Raw genomic sequence first — 23,450 nt, 5'->3', positions numbered from 1 at the left:
GAGAAGATCAAGGAGCCGGAAACAGGGAGAAAAGATCGCAGGATGGCCCGGAGAACTATGGGAGTGTTGGATATGATCTTAATGCCTCCTTGGACTTCATTTACTAAACAAACTTTATATAGCCTTGCTAATGTTAAAAGACCAGTTTTTCAGGTGTGGGTGCTCTCACTAGAGACCTGCAGTGGAACCCCACACCACTTGGAGATTTTTGAGAACCTCTCCAAATGCCATCAAGCACCAAAATCTTTTCAGTGATATTTAAGTAGAGAATGGAATGTGGATCTTACTTTAAAAACACAAAGGTCAGAGTTTACAGTAAGTGGATAGAATCAAATTGACCGTTAAATAATAAATAATAAGCCGGGCGGTGGTGGCGCACGCCTTTAATCCTAGCACTCGGGAGGCAGAGGCAAGCGGATCTCTGTGAGTTCGAGGTCAGCCTGGTCTACAAGAGCTAGTTCTAGGGCAGGCAAGAAAGTGACACAGAGAAACCCCATCTCAAAAAACCACCACCACCAATAATAATAATAATAATAATAATAATAATAATAATAGGGAAATATTGGAGTAACTTATAGCATATAGCCTTGGAGAGTGGTGTGACAGAGTTCGTGAGTGGAAATGGCTCAGCATATCCTTTGAAATGCTTCCCCTTGGCGCTAGAGAGCATGGCTGCCTGTACCATGTATCCTGGCTGCCTGTGACTTGAAGCTTTGGGAAGGCAGCACCGATATCGCACCTTTTACATGTTGTCCTGGATTCTGAGCCTCCTTTTAGGAGCTGATGTTTCGAACTCTTGGGTCACGTCTTTGTATCCTGAAAATGCTTGTGTTTCAGGAGAGTCCCCTGCAGTCTTTGTACAATCACTAGACTGTTTCATGAATGTTGTCACTATCTTTCAGGAGTAAATGGAAAAATATAGGCAGCAAAGCGAACTTCATAATGTAACTGAGCAAAGACGGAAGCCATTCGATAAGCCTGGTATGAAGGTGGTTAGTCAAATGCTTCAGACTTGACTTGGTCAACTATACCTGGTTGTATGGGATAAGAAAAGGTTAAAAGTCTTACTGTGTATGAAATGGCAAGAAAAAAAGTGTTGAGAGTTATGTTAAAGAGCAAAATATAAATAGTCTCCTTTCTTTTAAACATGTAAGTTTAGTCAGCATTTGTCCGAGTTTTCCAAGAAAAATACGTATTCAGAAATGGATGTTCTATGAGACGGGGCTGTAGTTCAGTGCTTGTTAGCATGTGTAAGGACGTGCATTTGATCATGAGAATAAACCAGGTATGGCTGTGAATGCCTGTTAGCCCAGCATTCAGGAGTGAATATAGGAGGATTAAAAGTTCAAGGTTATCCTCAGTTATACATTGAGTTTGAGACCATCCTGAGACAGATGAAGCTGTCTCTAGACATTAGACTCTTCATTACTTGGTTTGCTTGTTTGTGTATTTATTTATTTATTTATGGTAGGGATTGAACCCCAAACCTTGCATATACTAATCATAACCTCTACCACTAAAATGTTTATCCAACCCTTGTCAGTCTTATTAACAGAGTAGGCCAGAGTGTTAATCTTTTGTTTAGGCTTGCCAATTGATGTAGGTGAATGTTCAGGTAACATCATTCTCCATGTTTTCTGGCAAACAAGTGGTACTTGGCAAAGGCTATACCTGGATGGAATGTCATGATTCTAGGAGCTAGAAAAAGACAAAATATATCTTTATTGTTGCTAAGATGGCAAGTCAGAGCAGAGAGAGAAGGGCACAGTCAACCTGCAGCCTCCTAATTCCCCAAGTCAGAAGGTGTGTTGGTGATCTGTTTTGTTTGCTATCTGGGGAGTTTCTCTAACTTTTGTGGGACTGATTCCTGTTAGGCAAAGGATTGAGTTGTGTGTGAAATTCCAGTGTGTTCTAGTGCTTCTTGCACCTGCCTGGTGGTGCCTGTCAGAGTTCATTCCCTTTGAAGGCGGATTAACATTCCATTGTGTGCATCTGCCACATCGACTTACCTGTTTGATACTTTCGGGCGCTGGCGTTGTTTCCACCTTTTGGCTAATATAAATAATTCTGCTCTAAGCTTTGGTGTTGGATGTTTTTGAGGATATTTAATTTCCTGGCGCTTTGACTCTGTCTCCTGCAGGGGAAGATTGCTTCTCAAGGTTCAAAAAAAGCCCTCAGGCAGGGATGCTGCTGGTGGCAGTGGGGAGTCTCTTGGGGCCACTAAAACGTTCATTGCAGAGAAGAGATTGTAGCCTCTGCTCACAAGCTCCTGACCCAGTAAATGGAGGAGCTGGGATTTGGATCTTGTACTCCTGGCCTCAAAGACCATGCTTCAACTATTCTACACTGAGGTAGTTTTAATTACAACACTACAGGGGTTAGGGAGATGAAAGAGACAAGGTCCCTGCCTTCCACGAGCTGTGTGTTCTGAATTATCTATCCTGTGAAAGGCTCAAGTGCAATTGGTGGCTTAGTGCAATTGGAAATTGTAAGATGGGGCACAGCACATGCCTGGAGCCACTTTCTCTTGCCTTTCGATGGTGACAGCATTGTCTGGGTCAGGCACAACTGGCTGCAGTATGGATCTGGACTTTAGACCTGTATTCGTACATGTACCGATCATCCTGAGTTCTGTTTTTCTAGCTGACATTCACCTTGGCGCTGTTTGTATTGCTCTATCATAGCATGCTGAGATGTACCCATCCCCGTGAACATTTTAAGCAGCTGCCTTTACTTTATGTCAAAGCATCAGGAATATGTCTTTTTTTGGGATACACTAATAAAGAAAACACACATGGAGACAGCTAAAATGGCTGGGTATATTCATTGGTGTTTGAAAAGATAATTTACAGACAATTTGTATCTGTCTAGAGACGTACGGTGAGGTATTCTGTTCCGAAGGATGACGTTCCCATGCTTGGTGATATGATGAAGACGAGGGAACGTGAACCTAAACGGTGTGTGTTCTCTTTCAGCCCTGTTCTTCTTTGCTCTGCTGGCTGGGCTGTGGTTCTGTTTCTGGTTGTCTTCTCTCTAGGACTTGCCTGGAGGCCCATTCTTGGATAGTTAGCCTCACAACGAGTAGAAAACACAGTGATTTACCTGCAGTGGGGTAGCTCCTAAGAGTGTTTAGATATAGTGTGTGTCTCACCTACTCACTTGCCATTGGCTAAAATGAGTCACATGGCCAAGTCAAGCGCCAATGGAGGAGGAAAGGCTCTCTTCCTGTCAGAGGGACACCGTAGGGGTGGTGAATATTCTGGACAAATGCTGCAGTGGCTGAAATTTTACTTTCACGTATACACTTTTGAAAACTTTTTTGAAGTTTTGAGGGGTCTTTGAAGACCCTTTCTTGCAAGGTTTTTACTATTTTTAATTCTACTTTACTCACAAGGAAGAAATATTATACTAAAAGGTTGAAGATAAGATCCCAATGTGTCTATCAAGATTGATGATCATGATCATACTCTGTGAACCTTGGAAGGCCATCATTAAGTACTACGTTCTTAGATCTAATCGTTACTTAACTTTGTAAAGTCATTCTTTACAAAGATCATTCTACCATGTGAAACTTGGGGAAGCTCCTTAACTTGCTCAAAGTTAAACAGATAATAAGTATGAGGTCATGGATTCACCTCTAATGTATGCCAAATCTCTTAACCAAGATTTCTCAAACTCGGGTGGGCGCTCTTTGGAATAAAATTTCTCATAGAACCCTAGGATTGACTTAAATTATTATTATTATAGTAATACTTTAATTATATAAATGTAAGGTTGGTGAGGTCATTTTTTAAAGTCTTATATTTTCATAAAGCCCAAATCATTTAGAGATTGAGCACTCTTCATATTAATAATTCAAATTAGCATCATTAACTTAACTGCATTAACTAAATTGCTGCTTGTAACTGGAATATGATGCTAATTATTGTAGGCGGGTTCTTTGGCAGTCAGCTGGTCTACCCCGCTGTGCACTGGGTGATGACTCAATTCTCTCACAAATCGAACTCCTGTGTCACTTTGACTCAGGCTGAGGAGCATCCTTTACCCTTTACCTAGTGGGAACACATTTTTAGATTCCCAAGTCTTCTTTCCTTTCTCCTTGACTCTGGCTACAGGGAGATCCTCGAACTCAGTGGGTGTGTCTGTGGTGGTGATCAAGGCCTTTCTCACATTGTCTTCAGACTGCTGAAATAAAGACAACCCTTGAAGTCGCACGAACTTTGCAAATTCCTTAACACATATGATTATGGATCTGTCCCCTATACCTGACTCTGCCTCATTAAAACCTTGATTTTTCTCCATCTGTTACAGCACTTTCTTTCATTGAGTGCCCTTCGAGTACAACTCTATCACTCTCAAAGAGCCCTTCCTGTGATTCTAGGGTTTAAATATCTGACCACCTTGTATAACAATTAGAGTTGTTAATGTCAATCCAGATAAAGGGAATGTGGCTTTGTTTCTCTTGGAGGGACTCTGGCATGTTAGAAGCTACATTCCAGATTTTTGTTCTTTAAGAATATTCAGGCGGGGCAGTAATGGCTTGCACCTTTAGTCCCAGCACTCAGGGAGGCAGAGACAGGTGGATCTCTGTGAGTTGGAGGCAGCCCTGGTCTACAGAGTGAGTTCCAGGACAGCCAGAGATACACAAGAGAAACCCTGTCTCAAAAAACAAAACCAAAACCAAACAAACAAAAAAAAAAAAAAAAGGAAAAAAGAAGGAAGGAAATATTCAGTGAGTAGATCCCACACATGTCTCTTAGTGTCCCTTTTCATTTTTTCCTAGTAGATAGAATTCATAAGCAAGAGATCTTCTGTTGCTTGACGACTGAACATATGAAATCTCATTCATTATAAATTCAGTTTTTCAAGGGGTTTCTGAATCCAATTCAGCACTGTGATCTAGATTTTCTTTAAAGGTTCATGCACAATTCCTTCATGAACTTTAGCCATGTCACTGAGAGACTGTTCTCCCTGTAGATGGACTAGGTAGATGTGTGCACTGAGCACACAGATGAATGCTGTGCTCTGTAGATGGACAGGCAGAGGTGTGCACTGAGAATACAGATGAATGCTGTGTTCTCTGTAGATGGACTAGGTCGATGTGTGCACACTAAGAACACAGATGAAGGCTCTTCTCTGAATTTGCACATTTACAGTCTTCTCCACCTCCCGTTGTTGGCTGAGTTCTTGCTGCTAAGATTTTTCTTGTGTATGGGATCATGTATATATTCTTTTCTAGAAAGAAGCTATTTAAATACTGTTGTGTTTTTTTGTTATGCTTTTAACTTGTAGATTTAGCTAAATACTTTAAGAACATATTTCTTTAAAAAGTTATTAGATATTTTACATTTTAAATTTAAATCCTTTGGAATCACTTGGTAGAGTTTGGGTTTAAACCATGGAAATGGCTGACAGGAAGATGGTGGAACTAGAAATTGGGTGTATGGGACTTTTGTGGTATGGAATGTAGTCAAGCTTATCGCTCAAGTGCTTGGCTCTAAAATATGATCCAAGGCAGCTGAACATGTAATCATGCTAAATCTGCACATGGAAAACAGTAATTATGAAATGGGTATGAGAAGGCTGAAGGGGAGTAGTGAGGTGTGCACAGGTATGGTTCAGTTTCCTAGAGAGTTTGGAAAATGACTGGAAAGCATTTTTTTTTTTTTTGGCAATTTCAGCTATACCAAGTTGGATTTTTTTTTACCCCTAATTCATAATTTTTTGTGGCATTTAAAGATAAATAGTTTATTATTGAGATTTCTTAATATCTAGAGACATATAATATTGTAGCTTCAGACTTTTCTTGTTTTTAAAAATAATGAAGCCGGGCGGTGGTGGCGCACGCCTTTAATCCCAGCACTCGGGAGGCAGAGGCAGGCGGATCTCTGTGAGTTCGAGCAGCCTGGTCTACAGAGCTAGTTCCAGGACAGGCTCCAAAACCACAGAGAAACCCTGTCTCGAAAAACCAAAAAAAAAAAAAAAAAAAAAAAAAGGACCAATAACCAAGAAACTGTTTGCAACTAATGCACGCTGGCCCAGGGAGAATCGGTTTCCCCAGTGGTGCCTCACTGGGTGTAGAACACACACCCAGGACAGGCCAACATAAAATGAACACGTTTTCTGTGTGCTTGTTGATTTTGTTTTGCATTTATTTTTTGTCTTATTGGTCTTTTGCTTATTTGTTTTGATTTTTTGTGTGTGTGTGTGTTCTTAGAGGCAGGAGAAGAAGAGAGAAAGTGTGATTGGTGGGTAGATTCTGGGGGGGTTGGGGAAGGGAGAAATAAGATCAAAATACAATGTATAAAAACTTTTAAATAAAACAATAAAGATATTGCTTCTTCTATGTATAGGAGAAAGAAGAGAACCCATCACTTGAGAACAAAAAATTAAGCAGTATTTGAAGCATTTTTAAATAGCAAGCTGAGTTTGACCCAAGCTAGTCAGACAGGGCTAAACTTAATGAGTTGAGAGAATTCCAAGATATTTTGGGGCTTTTTAGTGGCCTTAGGCTTATTAATGTCATCCAGGTTAGCTTTTATTGGATGCTATCTCTGTGTTGGGCATTTTGCTGAGTATATTTCTTGTGTCATTAATGCCCCCACCAAATTCCTCTGAGAAGTACTGCGGTCACCCCCAGCTTTGAGGTTGAAGAAAATGAAGGCCAGGGAAGAACCTGCTTGAGGGCATGTCAGGAAGTGAGATGGATATGTGTATGGATCCAGTCAGACCTGGTTTTGAGGCCTGATTTGAGACCTCTCTTTTGAAAACACTGCATCTTTTCCCTGTTGGCTAGCATCTTAGAATTGTCACATAATGTCCCCTAAAGTGATTTCAGTGTTACCATGAAGGTCATGGTACTGAAGTTCCAGTTTTATTCTTTCAGAAATTCAAAGAATGTCTTGCATGGCTCCTGTGTCCTTAGACATGTGTAGGAAGAGCCACTGGGCCACTCTGGACTTTCTGTGACTGTGTCTTCCCTGTGGGGGAGGACTTATGTGGGCAAGTGCAGGTGTCTGCAGAGCCTGGCATTCCAGAGTTCATTCTTGTACCTACAGGCCCGTGACCTGCCTGTATAGACATCCCTGATTTGCCTCCAAATCCTGCTACCATTATGACCATCCCTGCACCTTGGGTTGCCAAGGGACACATATTTACAAGGTAATAGACAAGATATCAGCAGGCTACAGCCCCTGGGTCAAATCCAACTACTGTCATATTTTTTAAAAATCAGGTTTTATTGGAATGCAGCCTTGCCCATTGGTTATGAGTCATCTGCTGTTGCTTTTGTGCTGAAAGGCAGCAGGCACTTGTGACAGAGACCGAAAGACCCACAAGACCTGAACTCCAGCATAATTTGGTCTTTTATAGAACAAGCCTCTCTACCTTGGATATAGCTAGAAATAGCCTAGTGTGCTAGTTAGCAGAATTCATATATGTGAGGCCCCTGGAGTATATTTGAGCTACCAGTGAGGGCAGAGGGTTTTAGAGGTGGATAGGGCCTCCTTTTGCCACTGGGTTTTATTTAGAACTTGGAGGAGTAAGCATTCTAATTTGGAATTAAAGCGCTGTCTTTCTGACCTTTACGTTTGTTGAGATAGGCAGGCAGGGTGCTTTATTTGCCAGTTTGCCGGCTCAGTGTATACATTTGGAATGCAGAGATGTGGTCCTCAGGCCTGTATTCCCCTCTGGAGTCTTCTGATGTCTGATCAAATGTTAAAACCTGGGATACACAATGGGGTTTAGAACAGAAGAGAGACCCCAAGAGATGAGAATATAGTATGAGATTTCAAGGACTGGGAGTGATTTGCAGATATGTGTGGGCTATTGGATGTGCTGTGGACCATGCTCTAAGTCCTGATAGTGGCAGAGGTGATAGGCGTGAGTACGAAATCAGTCTGTGCAATTAACATTTACCTTTATAGAAGCCTGCAGTAGCACATACCAGTAATCGCCACACTTGGGAATTTGGTGCCCGCCTGAGCAAATTCCAGGTCTTTCTTGGCTACACAGTGAGATGTCCCCAAAAGAAGAAAGATTTCCCTATAGTGTATGTGTTGTCCTTTAGGTCTATAAAAACAAATAAGACCAACTAACTATATTAAAAGAGACTAAACTCCCACCCAAATTCTCATCCCCTATGTCACGTGTCCAAATTAAGTTTTCAGTGCTGGACCCTATCTGCTATTCACTAGGGTACCCCTAGTCCATGTCCATCTATTTCTTTACCTCCCCTCATGGACTTATATTGCAAAGTGAAGGGTGTATGACCACAAATCTCACATTCATAGGGTCTGGGGATGTGATTCAAAGGGATTGACTTTGATGAAGGTAAGCTATCAGGTGATAGGATCTAAATGAAGGGAACACTATGTGTGATGCAGAGGGACAGGAAGGGACTTGATGGGTTTGAGCAACAGGAAGAAGACCTGTTCAGAGATGGTGAAGGAGCGAGTCACCTACAGGATTTTTGGTTTTATCTATGCAGCACTGGGAAGCTTGGAAATGTTCTAAGTGGGTGGTGGAGATATTTTTGTGATTATAATTGTAACTTAACACAGTTTGGCTGATGTTTTGGAAATAGAGCAGAGGGTGTCAGAATGGGAGGTGGTTCAGAAGGGTATGGGCTAGCTTAAACAAGAGGCCTGCCGAGGGTGGTGGCAGGATGTGTGAACGGGGAGATGGATTCGAGGGAGGTTTTAGGAAAGTAGGCACAATGGACTTAAAGCCGGCGATGAAGGAGAATGGATTCTTTTTTAAGGCCTTTTATGTGATAGTGATCCAGCATCTTACTGCCTATAGGCCAAGCATGGAAAGAGGGAGTCAGTAGAATATAAGGCCATAGGGAGTGGAGGGATAGGGAAAGCAGAGTTGCATGCCCTTTCCTGAGGGTGCTGGTTGGCTCTAGTCTGGCATCGTCTTGGAGGAAAGAGAGCGTCACAGTGTCAGACTTTCAGATTTTTCCTTCCTTCCTTCCTTCCTTCCTTCCTTCCTTCCTTCCTTCCTTCCTTCCTTTCTTCCTTCCTATTTTAAAGTTAATTATCTATATCTTTCTGTGTTGGCAACTAGAAGCAAATTCTAAACAGCTCTGTGTTAGCCATGTACTCCACATCTGCAGCACACATCTGCAGCAGCCCTGTATTAGCCGTGTCCCATACATCTGCAGCAGCCTCATCCTGATGGTCAGTCCTTCTTGCTTGAGACTGTTCGATACCATGTCTCCATGTACAACGATTTTATTTTGGAATTAAATGTTATCTGTGACCCAGAGATTTAAAAAGTTGGAGAGGCTGGTCAGAAAAAAAAAAGACAGATATTTTCAGTTGTTTAAGTCTTAGGAGATACTGATGATCTCAGCTCACACGGTCTGTCAGCAGGGTTCAGGTGATGGACTGAAGCTGAAATCTGTGGAAATAAACTTAACCTAATTTAGAACAGATAGCAGGAAGTGCTTTCGTCTTAAAATAGAGCATTCCAGACTGTGATAGTGGGAGACACTTGAGGGAGACAAGACTTAAGGCTCTTCCAACCATGCTCCCCTGAGCCTCTAGTTGGAGAGTCCTTAAACCTTTTTTAAGAGGGCAAGTGGATGAGTGCATATTTTATTTATGAATCCATATGCAATTAGAGACAACATCCTCATAGATTCATAAAACCATCTGTTATTTCGCTTGACTTCTAAGAAGAACTTACCCTGGACTTGAGATTTATTCGTGAGGAGTTTGTTAAAGTGGAGGGCGTTGTGCACTGAACCCTGTGGTGCCACAGTTTCTCTTATGTCAGCAACATTTGTTTCTTTGCAGTTGGAGGTTATGAATAATTTATCCTTCTTAGTGTTGGATATTACGAATATACATAAGCAGGTATTCTAAAGAGAAATTTCAAGAAGAAACTCCACTGATGGACTCCTATCTTGGCTCTGTAAAAGTATTTAAAATAATAAGATCTTACTTTCTAATGGCACATTTACAGGTGGGTAGGAAAGCTTAGAGGGGCCTTCTCGAAGTTGGTAACAGGAAGGAGACATGATTGCATTATTGATTGCTGACTAAAATTGATCTTTTTAATTGTTCTCAAAAATTCATTTTAGAGAATTAAAAAAGAAAAGAAAAAAAAAACCCACCAGGGTAAATGAGAAGCGAGGAGACAACAACTCAAAAAAGCCTAAGTGTCAGAGCAAGTATCTTAAAATACACCCGGGAGCTTAAACACAGCTGGGCAGAGGGCGGAGGGTGTGAGTGACTCAGGAGAACAGGTAGGAATCACGAGGTGGTGTAGGGGATGTGGCAGCTGGGGAACCTGCCGCTAGCTTAGTTCATTATCTCAACCTGCACCTCTTGAACGAGCTTGACCTAATTCTGTGTGTAGTATCCTGAGGGGTGGTCTGGTCCTAGGAAACTGTGCCCGATCTATAAATCTGGCAGAAGTTTATTTCTAGGTAATGTGTTTGGCTTAGGTTGCTAATTAAAATTAATTTTAAGAAGTAGAAGTGTGGGCTGTGATGATAGCCACGCTGTAAGCATGAGGGTCTGATTTTTTTAAAAATGTCTTTTTTTTTTTAATTCTTCTCATATATTACATCCTAATTGTAGTTTCCCCTCCCCTTGGTCTTTCCGCTCCCCACCTCTCTTCTCCCCCAGATTCCCCTCCATCTCCCCTCAGAAAAGAGCAAGGATATCAACCAAACATGGAACAACAAGTTACAATAAGACCAGGCACATATCATCACATCAAGGCTGCAAGCAGCCCAATAGGAAGAAAAGGTTCCCACAAGCAGGCAAAAGAGTCAGAGATGAGGAAGAGGAAGAGGGAGGAGAAGAAGGAGGCAGAGGCAGGAGGGGATATGATACAAAATTAAAGGAAGGTTTTGCTCATGACACCGAGATTGTCCCCTGATCTCCACATGAGCACTGCATACACATAAACATGCACACACATACGCACACACAAATATTCATATCCCTCAGTTTTTAGGGATAAGAGATAGTTGATTACAGACTCAAGTGTCATTGACCATGGCCTGGGAACACAGATTCAGATTGCACAGATTCCACATCCCCAAAATGATAACAGCTCCATAAAGTTTTTCGAGTAACAGAACAAAGGAAACCATAAAGTGGCACACTTTGCAAGCACATTGCTAGGGACATGATGTAGGTGTGTTACAGCAGCAAAGTGGGCAAACACATGCGTGTAATGACATAGGTGGAGGCTAAGACATCCCAAGAAGTTTTACCTGATCCGCACAAGGATGTTAGATCAGACACAGAGGTGGACAAGAAATGGCTATTAAGGGTACTGGAGATCGCCCAAGATATATCATAGTTAGACCGTGGTCCCACAGCACCCCAACCTCTCCTACAGTCATTGACTTTCTAATCAGATAATCATTCCTGTAGAAAGTTCAAAGTAAGGCGCAGTTTCCTCCCAGGAACTTTCCTCACATCTTGGTGGAGTTCAGTTCCTGAAATATCTGGAAACTGTGTGAACACAGCAGGTAAGGGGTACCAAGAGCTCACACAGGAACTTCATGTTAGATGTGTTCACATTCTTTATCCAGAGTCAGTAGTTCAGCTATATCCAGCTGGAAATCTTCAAAAGCTGGAACTATTCTTGCAAATGTATGAGAAGAGGGAGCAATTGCTATGTGTATTGTCATTTATTTCATAGAAACATTTTAAGAGGGAGAAGCAGATCTGCAGTGATGAAGAAATTGTTGTTACCATTTCGATGGCTTCTGCATCGCCTGGGGCTTGGTAATTTCTGTGGAATCACTTGGAGTGAGCATCTCTTGTCTAGTGTGATCTTGGTGGTGCAAATATCAGTGTTTTTCTCAGCTGCTCGGCATGGATGACGTGTTCTTTCTGACACTTCAGCTTCATTATTGAGGCTTGAAAATAAACAGGGAATTATACTTTTTCTTGGAGCTTTTTGAGGTCAAAACTCCAGCCAGTTTTCAAATTTATCTTTTTATTATGTTAACTTTTATTTACTCTACAAAATAATGGGTTTCATTATGAAATATTCATACTTTGACCATATCTAGTAGTGCTTCTGTTTTTGTTTTAGAGAGTATCATATGTAGCCCAGACTGGTCCCCAACCTTCTACATAGCTGAGGCTGGGCCTCAGATGTCTGACACTTCTGTTTTGTGCTGTGATTACAGGTGTGGCCAACTGCATGGTTCTAGACAATTCTTTTATCATTTACCTTTCCTTGTTAGAGATCAACTTTGTAGTACCCAGTTCTTGTAACCACCATTCCTTCAAACATGTTGGATCTGAGCTCAAGAGAGTTGATTAAGAAAGTCTATTCTAGGAGCAGGTTTCCTGAAGACAGAAGCTCTGGCATATCTTGGCCCCTTTCACCCTGGCATTCAACATCAAGAACGAATCTGTTGCCCAAAAGCGTTTCTTGTATGAGGAAATTAGAATGTTTTAGGGGAAAATTTCAAGTATATTAAAGGGAAAAGGGTTCACTTGCCAAATCATCTTGGGAAAATTATATCATACATTCACGTTTGGGTTCATCCCCTTGTATTTCCAACACTGCTGAGACGTCTCAATATAAAATCAAATTCCCATCAGCTACACTAATCCAGACATTTACTAAACTGCTCGTGAAGTCCTGGATGAAAACCTCTGGAGAGGGGCACTATTCCTCTGAAAGTGTATTTACTGGGTATACATTGTTGAAGTCGTCGCTGATTCGGGGACTTTTGGTAGCCTCAGGAGAGATGGCAGCTTCAAGGAACACTGAGAGTAAAGAGCATAGGCTGGGAAGGGAACTAGCCAAGGAAAAGATGGGAATATAAAATGTTCCATTTTTATCTTGTATTTCTTCTAGAATGTGATCCCCGGGTAGTAACCAGTGCTTCATCAATCAAAATATTAGTCAGCTAGGACTTTTCCAATCAAAATATTGTGAAATGTTTTCCATCACAACATTATTACATTTTCATTCAACAAATAACCCGTGTCATATGATTAGTTAAACAAATGATTCAATAACCATCCAATAAAGCTCTATGTGACTGGTTCCAACGTTCGGAGGCTTTGAACAATAGCTTGTTATTTTCCACAGCCGTGCAGCTTGCCTGATGCTCCTGCTCCTGCTCCTAGTGTTAGAGTGTCACTCATGCCCGTCATCCTGGATGGCAGTTCAAGGCGGCTCATCTCGCTGGCCTGTCTGAGTGCTGGCTGCTGGCTGGGATGTTTGCATCTTCATATCAAATGTGTTTCTGTGTAGAGTCTCATCTCCGAAGACTTTCTGTGACATTCTGTTTCCAACAGTGCAGCTTGGACTTCTGCGGTAGTTGTGACCTAAATATCTGACCAAACTATTTGAGAAAACACCTTTAGGGGAGGAATTCTTTATTTGGCTCATGATTTTGGGGAGGGCAAGATGATAAGCTCATGTCTTGGTGCCAGGAGACAGAAGAAAGGGGGAGGCTGAGACATAGCCTTTGGAGGACATACCCTTACAACTGGCTTCCTCCATCGAGCCTCTGCCTTTCACAGTTCGTTACCTCTGAAGACTTCATTTGAGTTTAGACTCATCAGTGGATAAAGCATTCAGTAGGTCAGAGGTGCTTCTCTCTGGAAATGACACCCAGAGGTCTAATCTAAGCGTTTAGACAGTCAGATTGGTGGTCAGGATTAGCGAATACAACTCCTTTACGTCACGTCAGATGAATTTTAAGAGACAAAGAGAAACTTTTAGGCTTTCTCAGGGTCAAGTTCAGCGTGAGAACAAAGTCACATCTTTTGCATTTGTTGGTTTAAGCCAGTCACGAGTCCACTCCACATTCAAGAAGGAAGGAAATAGAATTTTCCTTGGTAGGAAAGAGAAATGTTCATCTACAGAAAGGGAAGGGATTTTTGATGGCCATCTTTTGGATTTTTATAAAATAGCCATTAATAATCATGCCTAAAAAGGAGACGGTGTTCGGAATGAACTATTGAGGAAAAGGGGAGTGTGGTATGGGACTTTATGTAGAATTTAATCCTGATTCATCCAAACTTACATCCAGGCACACACGCATACACTCAAGAAGAAAGCATCATTTTGTGAAAAGACATTGTTGGTAAGACCGAGTGCTTTGGTTTAATTCTTTAACACATGTATTCTCTATAATAACCTATTAGTTATTTTAACAAGTAGGCATTTAGGTTCATGACACATCTTAAAATTAGAAAAAAGACGAGTGTAGTGGCACACACCTTTAATTCCTGTGCTCAGGAGCCAGAGGCAGGTGCATTTCTGTGAGTTTACAGCCAGTCCAGCCTGAATAGCTCTCGGCCAGCCAGGGTTACATAGTGAACCCTATCTAAAAGACAGTTTAGAAGAAACATATGTTATAGTCTCAGGTTCTGATTCTTTAAGAACTGAGCTCTAAAGATTTTGTCTATCCTGGATGACCACTGGGATATCAATTTATAAAGAAAGTATTTAATATTTTAATTGCGTTTGTATATGTGTGTGCCACAGCACAGTGTGCAAGTCAGAGATGACTTGGAAGAAACGTTTCTCTCTGTCAGCCTTTCTGTGGGTTTCAGGTACTGGACTAAGGCTTTCCAGCATGCATGTTGGCCAGAAAACACGCAGGTTTCCAGCGAGCATCTTTACCTGAGCTGGCTTGCTGGCCCCAGTTGAACAATTCTTGCTGTTCACAATTGGCAATAAGAGATGTCTATAGTACAACCCTGGAATATGCAGCCATGTGTGCACTTACTTGAAAATATGACTGAAGACAAATGAACATTTAGAGTAAAAAGGCAAAAGTAAACTGAATGGCAGTAGAAGTTACTATTAAGAATAGATACAGGTCAAAGCAATAAGATATAACGCATCAGCCAAATAAAAAGCTATACACCTTTGAAATACTAAGAGACAAAAATTCATCATATTGTTGGCTAGAGAAACAGAAAAATACAAACATTAAGAATAAGATAGGGATATAATGTAATGGTTTTATTTTTTATTTTTTTAAGTTAAGGGGATGATATATATGTCTATATGGATTAGACTGTGTTTGAAGAAAAAAATAACAGTAAGTGATACAGAGTAGATAACAGATGAAAATACAGTGGTAAACTTGGTAAACAGTAAGATGCAATCAACATCCCAGTCTGTCCAGTTTCGTGTGTTTTTTTAGCCAGCACTTCATGATAGGGATGACTTTGTCTATTGTTTACCGGTTGAGAGCACAGGAAAAAGGAAGGCTTCTGTTCCTGATACTGGCATTAAATCTGGTACTAACCCTGGATCAAGAGAGCCCAGAGAAACCGGGAGCCAATGTCAGAATGTTTTTGCTTTTTAAATAAGGAAGCACAGTCATTATTACTATGTGTGGCTATGGCGTGTGTGGTGTAAGATGTGCGTATGTGTGGCTCCATGTACCAGTACATGCATGGAGGAGCATGTCAGCTGTCCTGCTCTGTCACTCTCCACCTTATTTCCTTGAGACTGACTCTCCTGCTGAACCTGCAGCTAGGTTTGTGGTTTGTGGCCAGCTGGCCGCAGTGATCCTCGTGTTCCTGTTCACCGCAGTGCTGGGATTACAGACCCTTGCAGCATGCCTGGACTCTTTTGTGGGTGCTTGGGATCTGAACTCAGGTCTTCCTGGAGTTTTATGTGGGTTCTTGGGATTTGAATTCAGGTCTTCCTGGAGTCTTATGTGGGTGCTTGGGATTTGAATTCAGGTCTTCCTGGAATCTTGTGTGGGTGCTTGGGATTTGAATTCAGGTCTTCCTGGAGTCTTGTGTGGGTGCTTGGGATTTGAGCTTTGGTGTCGGTCTGTGTGTGTCACTGTAGTCTCCCTGCTAGTATGTGGACATATCTGTGCTTTCCAGAAGTGTGAGGAGCATGTGCACGTGTGTGTGTGTGTGTGCGCGCGCACACACACACACACACACACACACACACACACTCACGTTTGTACTCTGCTCTTACCCACTACCAGTATGTCAGGAACATCTTTCTGTCTCATTTGATGTTCACGCTGTCATGCTGGTCCCTTGTCTGTGTTATTTATCATTTATATAACTGAATTCTTATTATTGGTGTATTGGTACTCCTTTTTACTGAAGAGATTGATTGCTCATACCAAGACCTTAGCTATAGCATGCTTTTTGTGTATTTCCAAGGAAAACGAAACAGCGTTTAGAGCAATGTAAACATTTCAAACAAAGTGCCTAAGCTACAAACCGTTAGAGAATCCTTTTAAAGGCTGTCTTTTTAGGGAACGGGAAACATTTACAGAAAATGTTTCTTCCCATATATCTGAAGACTCCTTAGGGTGTAAGTGTTAGGAACACAAAGTAAGATAGAATTTAGCAAAAAGAAATTCATGGGCAAAGGCATCGGTCACGCATTGCTCCCACAATACTGCCAAACAACCGATCACCAAAGTTCTGTGAGATTCTAAGAAGTACTGATGGGGTCTGTGTGCTGCTCAGCCCGTCTTAGCTGGGCTGCTCATGCATCTGTGGGCAGCCGCTGAGGAGGCAACTCCACTCAACTGGATGGCGCTTGCTTTCATGTCTTGGGGTTGGTGTACTGCTGGCAGGGCCACCTTGGCTATGTTTTGTGCTTCTCATGTCGGGAAGTGTGTTCTTCCTGGTGTGGTAAAGAACAGGGAACAATGAGTAAAACACAGGTGCTATCCCCAAGGCTTCTGCTTCATTCACATTGATTTTCACTTAGCCAAAGTCATAGGACTGAACCTAGAGTCAGATTAGGAGGGCATTATGAGGAACTCAAAAGGTGTAACAAGTCTTTATCTGTCCTGCCAGCCAGCTCCCAGATAACGACACAGAAACTTATTAATTATGAAAACTTGGCTTTTAGCTTAGACTTGTTTTTAACTAGCTCTTATAACTTAAATTAATACATATTTTTATTACTCTATGCCATGTGGCTTTTACCTCTCTCCCATTCTGCGTGTTTGACTCATTCCATGTCTTTCTTGCATTTTGACTATCTCCTCGTACTCCTTCTCTCTGCTCGGAAGTCCTGCCTATACCTCCTGCCTAGCTATTGGCCGTTCTGCTCTTTATTAAGCCAATCACAGTAGTATATGTTCACAGTATACAAATATCCCACAACGAGAAGAGGCTGAGCTGGCGAGAGGGCTCATGGGTACTTGCTATCTTCTGAGTTCTGTCACGGGGCACTGACGTGGTGGAAGGAGAGAACCGGCTCCCAGAAGCTAGCCTCTGACCTGCACACACATACAACACATAAGTAAAGAAAACAGGAGGGAAGAAGGGAGGAAGGCGAGGCTAAGGCTTGGGGCTGCTAATGCTGTCTGTCCGACACATGTAGTTGAAGTGGCCCTAGAGAGACGGAGCTTCAGTGGTAGATCCAGAATATCACATGTCACCTCCTCATTTGGCTTTACATACTCCCAAGTGCAGCTCTGCTTCCCTTGGCTTTAGCTTCCCTCCCACAGAGGCCCCTTGCAATTGGTAGTGCTCAGAGACCTGCCTTTTTATCTATTTTTCCTCCTTTTAAGTTAGCATTTATGTATTATAGACTATTGTGGGATGTTTTACTCTTTTGACTTTTTGGGGGGCCTGTTACTCAGCTCCCAAATAAATCACATACAGAGGATTATTTATAGTTACGAATACCCAGTCTTAGCTTGGCTTGTTTCTTGCCAGCTTTTCTTAACTTAAGTTATCCCGACTACCATTTGCCTCTGGGTTTTTATCTTTCTCTATGTCTATATACTGTTCTTTCCTTCTTACTCCGTGATTGGCTAGATGGCTGGATGTTTGGCCCCTAACGTCTTCCTCTCACTGTTCTCTTGCTGCTCCTCATTCTTTCCCAGAGTTGTCCTGTTTATATTCTCTGCCTGAAAATATATCCCCAACAATATACAGTGGGTTTTATTTTGACATTTTCATATGTATTTGATGTATCTTGATTGCGTTTACCCCTTGTTACCCTTTCTTGTCCATCTTCTTCTCCTGGTGACCTCCCTCTTTGCTCAGCTAGCCCCCTTCTGCTATCATGTGCCCTCAAATTACTGTTTATTATTTTGTGCCACTGTAGGTGAGTGTGTATGTGAGTTTATATGTGTATGTGAGTGTGTATGTGTGTAGGAGAGTGTATATGTGTGTCAGTAAGTGTATATGTGTGAATGTGAGTGTGTATGTATGAAGGTGAGTGTGTATGTGTGTAGGTGAGTGTGTGTATGTGAGTGTATGTGTGTAGATGAGTGTATATGCGTGTATGTGAGTTTATATGTGTGTATTGTGTAGGTGAGTGTATATGTGTGTATGTGAGTTTATATGTGTGTATTGTGTAGGTGAGTGTGTATGTGTGTAGGAGAGTGTATATGTGTGTGTATGTGAGTGTGTATGTGTGTAGGAGAGTGTATATGTGTGTATGTGAGTGTGGCACACCCGTAGAGCTCAGAGGACAACTCTCTTGAGAGTCGGTTCTCTCCCTGCACTATGGACCCTGGAGATAAAATTCAGGTCATCAAGTTTGCAAGGCAAACACTTTTACCCACTTAGTCCCTTAGTGATCTTGCCATCCCCATGTCTTCTTTGCTAATGAGCCATTGAGTTTACTAAGGGTTACTTAAGGCTACATCACTGAGAAAAATCTTTTCCTCATTAACTATAAACTGCCTATAGACCTTCGGCGAGGGATGGGACCACATGGGCCTCTGGCCCAGTCTTGTGCTGATCTTGGCAGGTGATCTCAGTCACAGGAGTACCTGGGAGTCAGTGCTCTGTGCCACCTCTGTTGTCCTCTGATCAATCCATTCTTTCTGCCTCTTCTGTAATCTTTCCAGAACCTTACAGGCATAATGTAGATTCCCAATTTGGGGCTGAGCATTCAGCCATCACTTCCAGAGTTCCATCTTGGAAACAACTAGTTCTAAAGGAAGGTGACCTCCTCTTTACTATGTGTTCTGCGTGAAGTCACGATGTGGGGTCTTTTGGGACCAGTGAGAGTCATGCAACATTCTTTGAACTACTTACCATGTTTGGAATGGAGTATAACGATTAGACAGACTTGGATTATATTTTCACCTCTGATGCCTTCCAGGATGGAGTCGTGGGAGGAGGCAGCCTTGAGTCCTTATGAACTGGGAGTATGGGTTTAGAAAGTGCTCCTTTAGGGAAAATAGAGACTGCATTACTAGAAAGGGTGTCTAGATGTGAGAGGAGAGATAAATGATAGGTAGATGGAAATAAACATTGCTTTGATGTGTTGTTTTTAATGTTTTAATCTCATTGAGACACTAAACAGAAACTATTTTTATAAAAGCTGTTTATTGACGTTTATGTTAGGTAGCAACTAGGTATTTTATAGATACATCTGGTCTATGAGTAATGAGTTAGATGGTATATATCTGCATTTTAGCTACTGAAGGGTAAAAACGGTGACAGTTTTTAAAATTTGCCTAAGGTCACCGTCTCGTCTGTGTTAGGTGGAGTTTGTCCCTCTTTAGACTCTGTCCTCCTATTGCCAAATGAAGGAAAGCAAAACACACTGGATATTTCCTGAAAGCCTTTGGAGGCCCAGCATTGAAGTGATAATTGCAACCCTGCGGCCCCAGCTACATGAAAACTGCCCTGATATAGTCGGCTTACCACCATAGGGAGCCTCTCTTCCTGTTTTTTAGGAGTTAGGGGACCAGGAACTTCAGCTTTAATCCCCTGGCATTGTTCTCCTGTGCCATTTTTATTTGTGTGGGAGGAGTTTCATATGAAGATTAAGGTCAGCTAATGTGGAAAAGAACTCTCAGATGGCCAGCCTGGAAGATGTATGACGGGAAGAGTCAGGAAGGACGGCTGTTTCCCTGGTAACAGCTCTGAGACTCTGACCACATGTGCAGGTGTTCTGCTGGTTGAAATACCTCTTAATTCTAGCTCTGAGACGGAGTGAGCTCCGAATCCCGTGTCAGCCGTAGGTGCATGGTAGGACGGCCTCGAGAGGGCTGTGCTGGGTACAGTACAAGGGAGCTCTTGTGATCCCTGAACGGAGCACTCCCTTGGGTGTCAGATATTAGACACCCAAGGGAGCAGCATGTCGTCACCATCATTATTTTAAGCTATGTGTATTTGAGGGCCATGCCCCAAGTATGGGTTATTTTACTGCTAAAGTCTAAATGGTGAACTTTTTGGATTTCCAAACCATACTTAGCATAAACCAAGAGGGAGAACTTCATTTTCCTATGGAAAAAAGAATTTCCTTTCTGTTTGGATCACTTTTGACTTTGGAGTCAGGGTGGGAAAATTTGTTTTAAAAGTGTACATGTAGTATGAAGTGTTTTGGGATTATTTTTCTTTATAAAGTAGATATATGGGTAGCACTTTACTCTTTCTATCATCTATCATCCATCAATCATTTTTTGTCACTCACTTATCATTATCATCTACCTATCTATCTATCATCTATCTATCATCTATCTATCTATCTATCTATCTATCTATCTATCTATCTATCTATCTATCTATCATCTATCTATCTATCATTCATTCATCCATCCTTATGTCTGTCTACCTATATAGATTTTATTTTCAGTGCTGAGACTTGAACCCAGGACCTTGTGATTTCTAGGAGAGTATTCTACTACTATCAATATATTTTAAGACATGATGCAACTGTAGTTAGAGTTCTGAAGAAGTTTGTTTTTAATTATCCTTTCTCTGTTTTGCAGATCTCTGAGTGGAGTCTTTTCCCGGCACAGACTATACAGAATGTGGTGAGAATTCTGGCCCGTGGAGGAATTGGTTTAAACTCTAAGGTTGCCTAGCATCTTCTTCTTCTCTTGAATAGCACCACATCCCACAAGAAAAATGTATGGAAGTGCAAGAACCATCACTAATCTGGAAGGTAGCCCTTCCAGATCACCTCGTTTGCCAAGGTCTCCTCGGTTGGGCCACCGAAGAACAAGCAGCGGGGGAGGCGGAGGGACGGGCAAGACTCTGTCTATGGAGAATATCCAGTCCCTTAATGCAGCCTATGCCACATCTGGACCCATGTACTTGAGTGACCATGAAGGGGTGGCGTCCACAACTTACCCAAAGGGCACGATGACTCTGGGCAGGGCCACGAATCGAGCTGTGTACGGAGGCCGGGTCACAGCCATGGGGAGTAGTCCCAATATTGCGTCCGCTGGACTTTCCCATACGGACGTTCTTTCCTATACGGATCAACACGGGGGGCTGAGCGGCTCATCCCATCACCACCACCACCAGGTACCCTCCATGTTGAGGCAGGTAAGAGACAGCACCATGTTGGATCTTCAAGCCCAGCTCAAAGAGCTGCAGAGAGAGAATGACCTCCTCCGGAAGGAGCTTGACATTAAGGACAGCAAACTGGGATCGTCCATGAACAGCATCAAGACTTTCTGGAGTCCCGAGCTCAAGAAGGAGAGAGTGCTGAGAAAAGAGGAGGCAGCTCGGATGTCTGTCCTCAAGGAGCAGATGAGGGTTTCTCACGAAGAAAACCAGGTAGGTTCTGACTGTCAGTGTTCCCAGGAGGTTACAGCTTAATATGTTTCACTTGGATGCCACAGCAGAACCCCGGAAGTACTATAGTGTATTGATTGATCTCCTTACTCCAGTAACCCTTCCACATAGTTGCAGAATGGTGGAGGATTGATCCTCATTGCCAACTTTTGTACGTGGTTAATTTTGTTCTCTTTTTCAGCAGTTGGAACAACAGTTCAGATGCCCCCCCTCAGCATAGAAGAGGAAAATGATAGCCTCTGCATGAGTAAACATTTTGCATTAAAAGGTCACACTTGATTGGTGATGGTTTATTGTTTGTTATCTTTTTGCTGTTGAACCAGCATTGTTTCTTAGAAGGAGCAGCATTCTCTAAGTAGCCAACCCAACAACATGAAACAGAATTGGGAAGAATGGGTTTCCCTTACCATGTAAGGGAAACTTTCCTTAGCTTGGTCTTCAGCCTTTATCCATTCAGTATTTATCGACTATGCTCAAGGTGCCTTCTTAGTCTTTGATCCATCTTCTATCTTATAGTTTAATTAGTGAAATTAGTTTCCCAGATTCTTCATGAATTTTGTCACTCCCCCCTTTTTTTATTTTTATTTATTTTTTTGAGACAGGGTTTCTCTGTAGCTTTGGAGTCTGTCCCGGAACTTGCTTTGTAGACCAGGCTGGCCTCAAACACACGGAGATCTACCTGCCTCTGACTCCCGAGTGCTGGGATTAAAGGCGCCGCCACCACCCAGTGGCCATTCCTCTGCTTACAGTCCCTGTTCCCTTCTCAAAGCTCATCACCTCCAGAAGGCATTGTGCCTCCTTGACTGAGCCCATGGGCCAGTCTCATCTTGTACCACTTCCTTCCACATCTGATCTATGTGCTCCATCCGTGGTCGCCCTGCACAGAGCTGAGGTTTCTCTTGCCGCGTTCTTCTTCTTCCTTCCCACGGTTAGCTTCCCCGACATCATTTCCCTTTCAGCCCGGTCAGCGTCCGTTTCTGTATCATATGAGGCCTGTTTACAGAGTATTGTTTTCACAAGTGCTTTGGAATCAGATGCATCTATGCCTAAATCTCAGTTTCTTACTGTAGAGAGAGAGCTAAGGGGGAGAAAGGGTGTTGTGCCCTTGGGCCCATGAACTCCCTGTTAGGCCTAGTGTTGCTTTCTGCCTTTTGGTGGGTCTCATCTGCTGACCCTCCCCCTGATTCTCTGACGCTAGCACTTTAGAGCTAAGCAGCTGTGGATGCGCTTCTGACTTGTGCAAGGATCTGATCCTTGTGGCTTTCTGTGTTCTGTGAGAAGTCACTTGATCTCGTTATCTGGCAGAGCTGGCGCTGCTCTTCAGATGTTGGAGAATGTGATCGTTTCCCCTGGGACAGAAGCTCCCTTCTTTTCCCCACCACTGTCTCTGCTGTGTTCTGATTTGCTGGCTCCTGAACACTATGTGAACATGTTACTGTAATGCGCATTTCCCCTCTGCTCCACATTGCTTTTCTCCTCTCTGTAGCGTTTTCATTTTTAAGTAGTTAAAGCAGTTCAGCAATGATGAAATCAGCGGCAGAAAGCTTGAAGGGTCTCTGGTCTGTCAGCTCTAAAATGACTTTTAGCCTCTGCTTCTGTCATTGAGTTTATGGCTGAGCACCAATCCATATTCATACATGTGTGCTTATTTGTAAATTACATTATGCTACAGTGTCAGCGTGTTATGTGTCTTCTTTGATATTTACAAAATATGTGGATGAGACAAAGTAAAATGAATATAATGGAGTAAATTTATTTTTATTTTTTAGTAGAGGTTCCTTTTATTCCCTTTTAGAAGTATATCAGGGTCCCTTTTAGAGGTATATGCATCCCTCTTGCTCAGGATAGGAAATGTTCTTCTGGGGTGACAATAGACCTCAAATCTCAGTCACTTAACACAAAATATTCTTCCTCCCTCCCTCCCTTCCTCCCTCCCTCCCTCCCTCCCTC

The 23,450-nt window shown here is 42.3% G+C and overlaps 1 protein-coding gene across 4 annotated transcripts in view; it reads left to right on the top strand.

The window, feature by feature from the left end:
• Positions 1 to 23,450, top strand: part of Erc2 (ELKS/RAB6-interacting/CAST family member 2) — an 875,988-nt gene that overhangs the window by 12,758 nt on the left and 839,780 nt on the right. For all 4 annotated transcript variants that reach the window (XM_050158253.1, XM_050158252.1, XM_050158254.1 and 1 more), the window contains exon 2: positions 20,687 to 21,482. In XM_050158253.1, the coding sequence (XP_050014210.1) occupies positions 20,826 to 21,482 (657 nt within the window). In that variant the 5' untranslated portion in view covers positions 20,687 to 20,825. The remainder of the gene's footprint in view (positions 1 to 20,686; positions 21,483 to 23,450) is intronic.

The sequence above is a fragment of the Alexandromys fortis genome, unplaced genomic scaffold (assembly GCF_014885135.2).
Source record: "Alexandromys fortis isolate MF-2015 unplaced genomic scaffold, M_Fortis_MF-2015_v1.1 scaffold_106, whole genome shotgun sequence".
NCBI classification, from domain to species: Eukaryota; Metazoa; Chordata; class Mammalia; order Rodentia; family Cricetidae; genus Alexandromys; species Alexandromys fortis.
The sequence above is the reverse complement of the archived record's forward strand: the minus strand, read 5'-3'. Positions and strand labels throughout refer to the sequence as shown.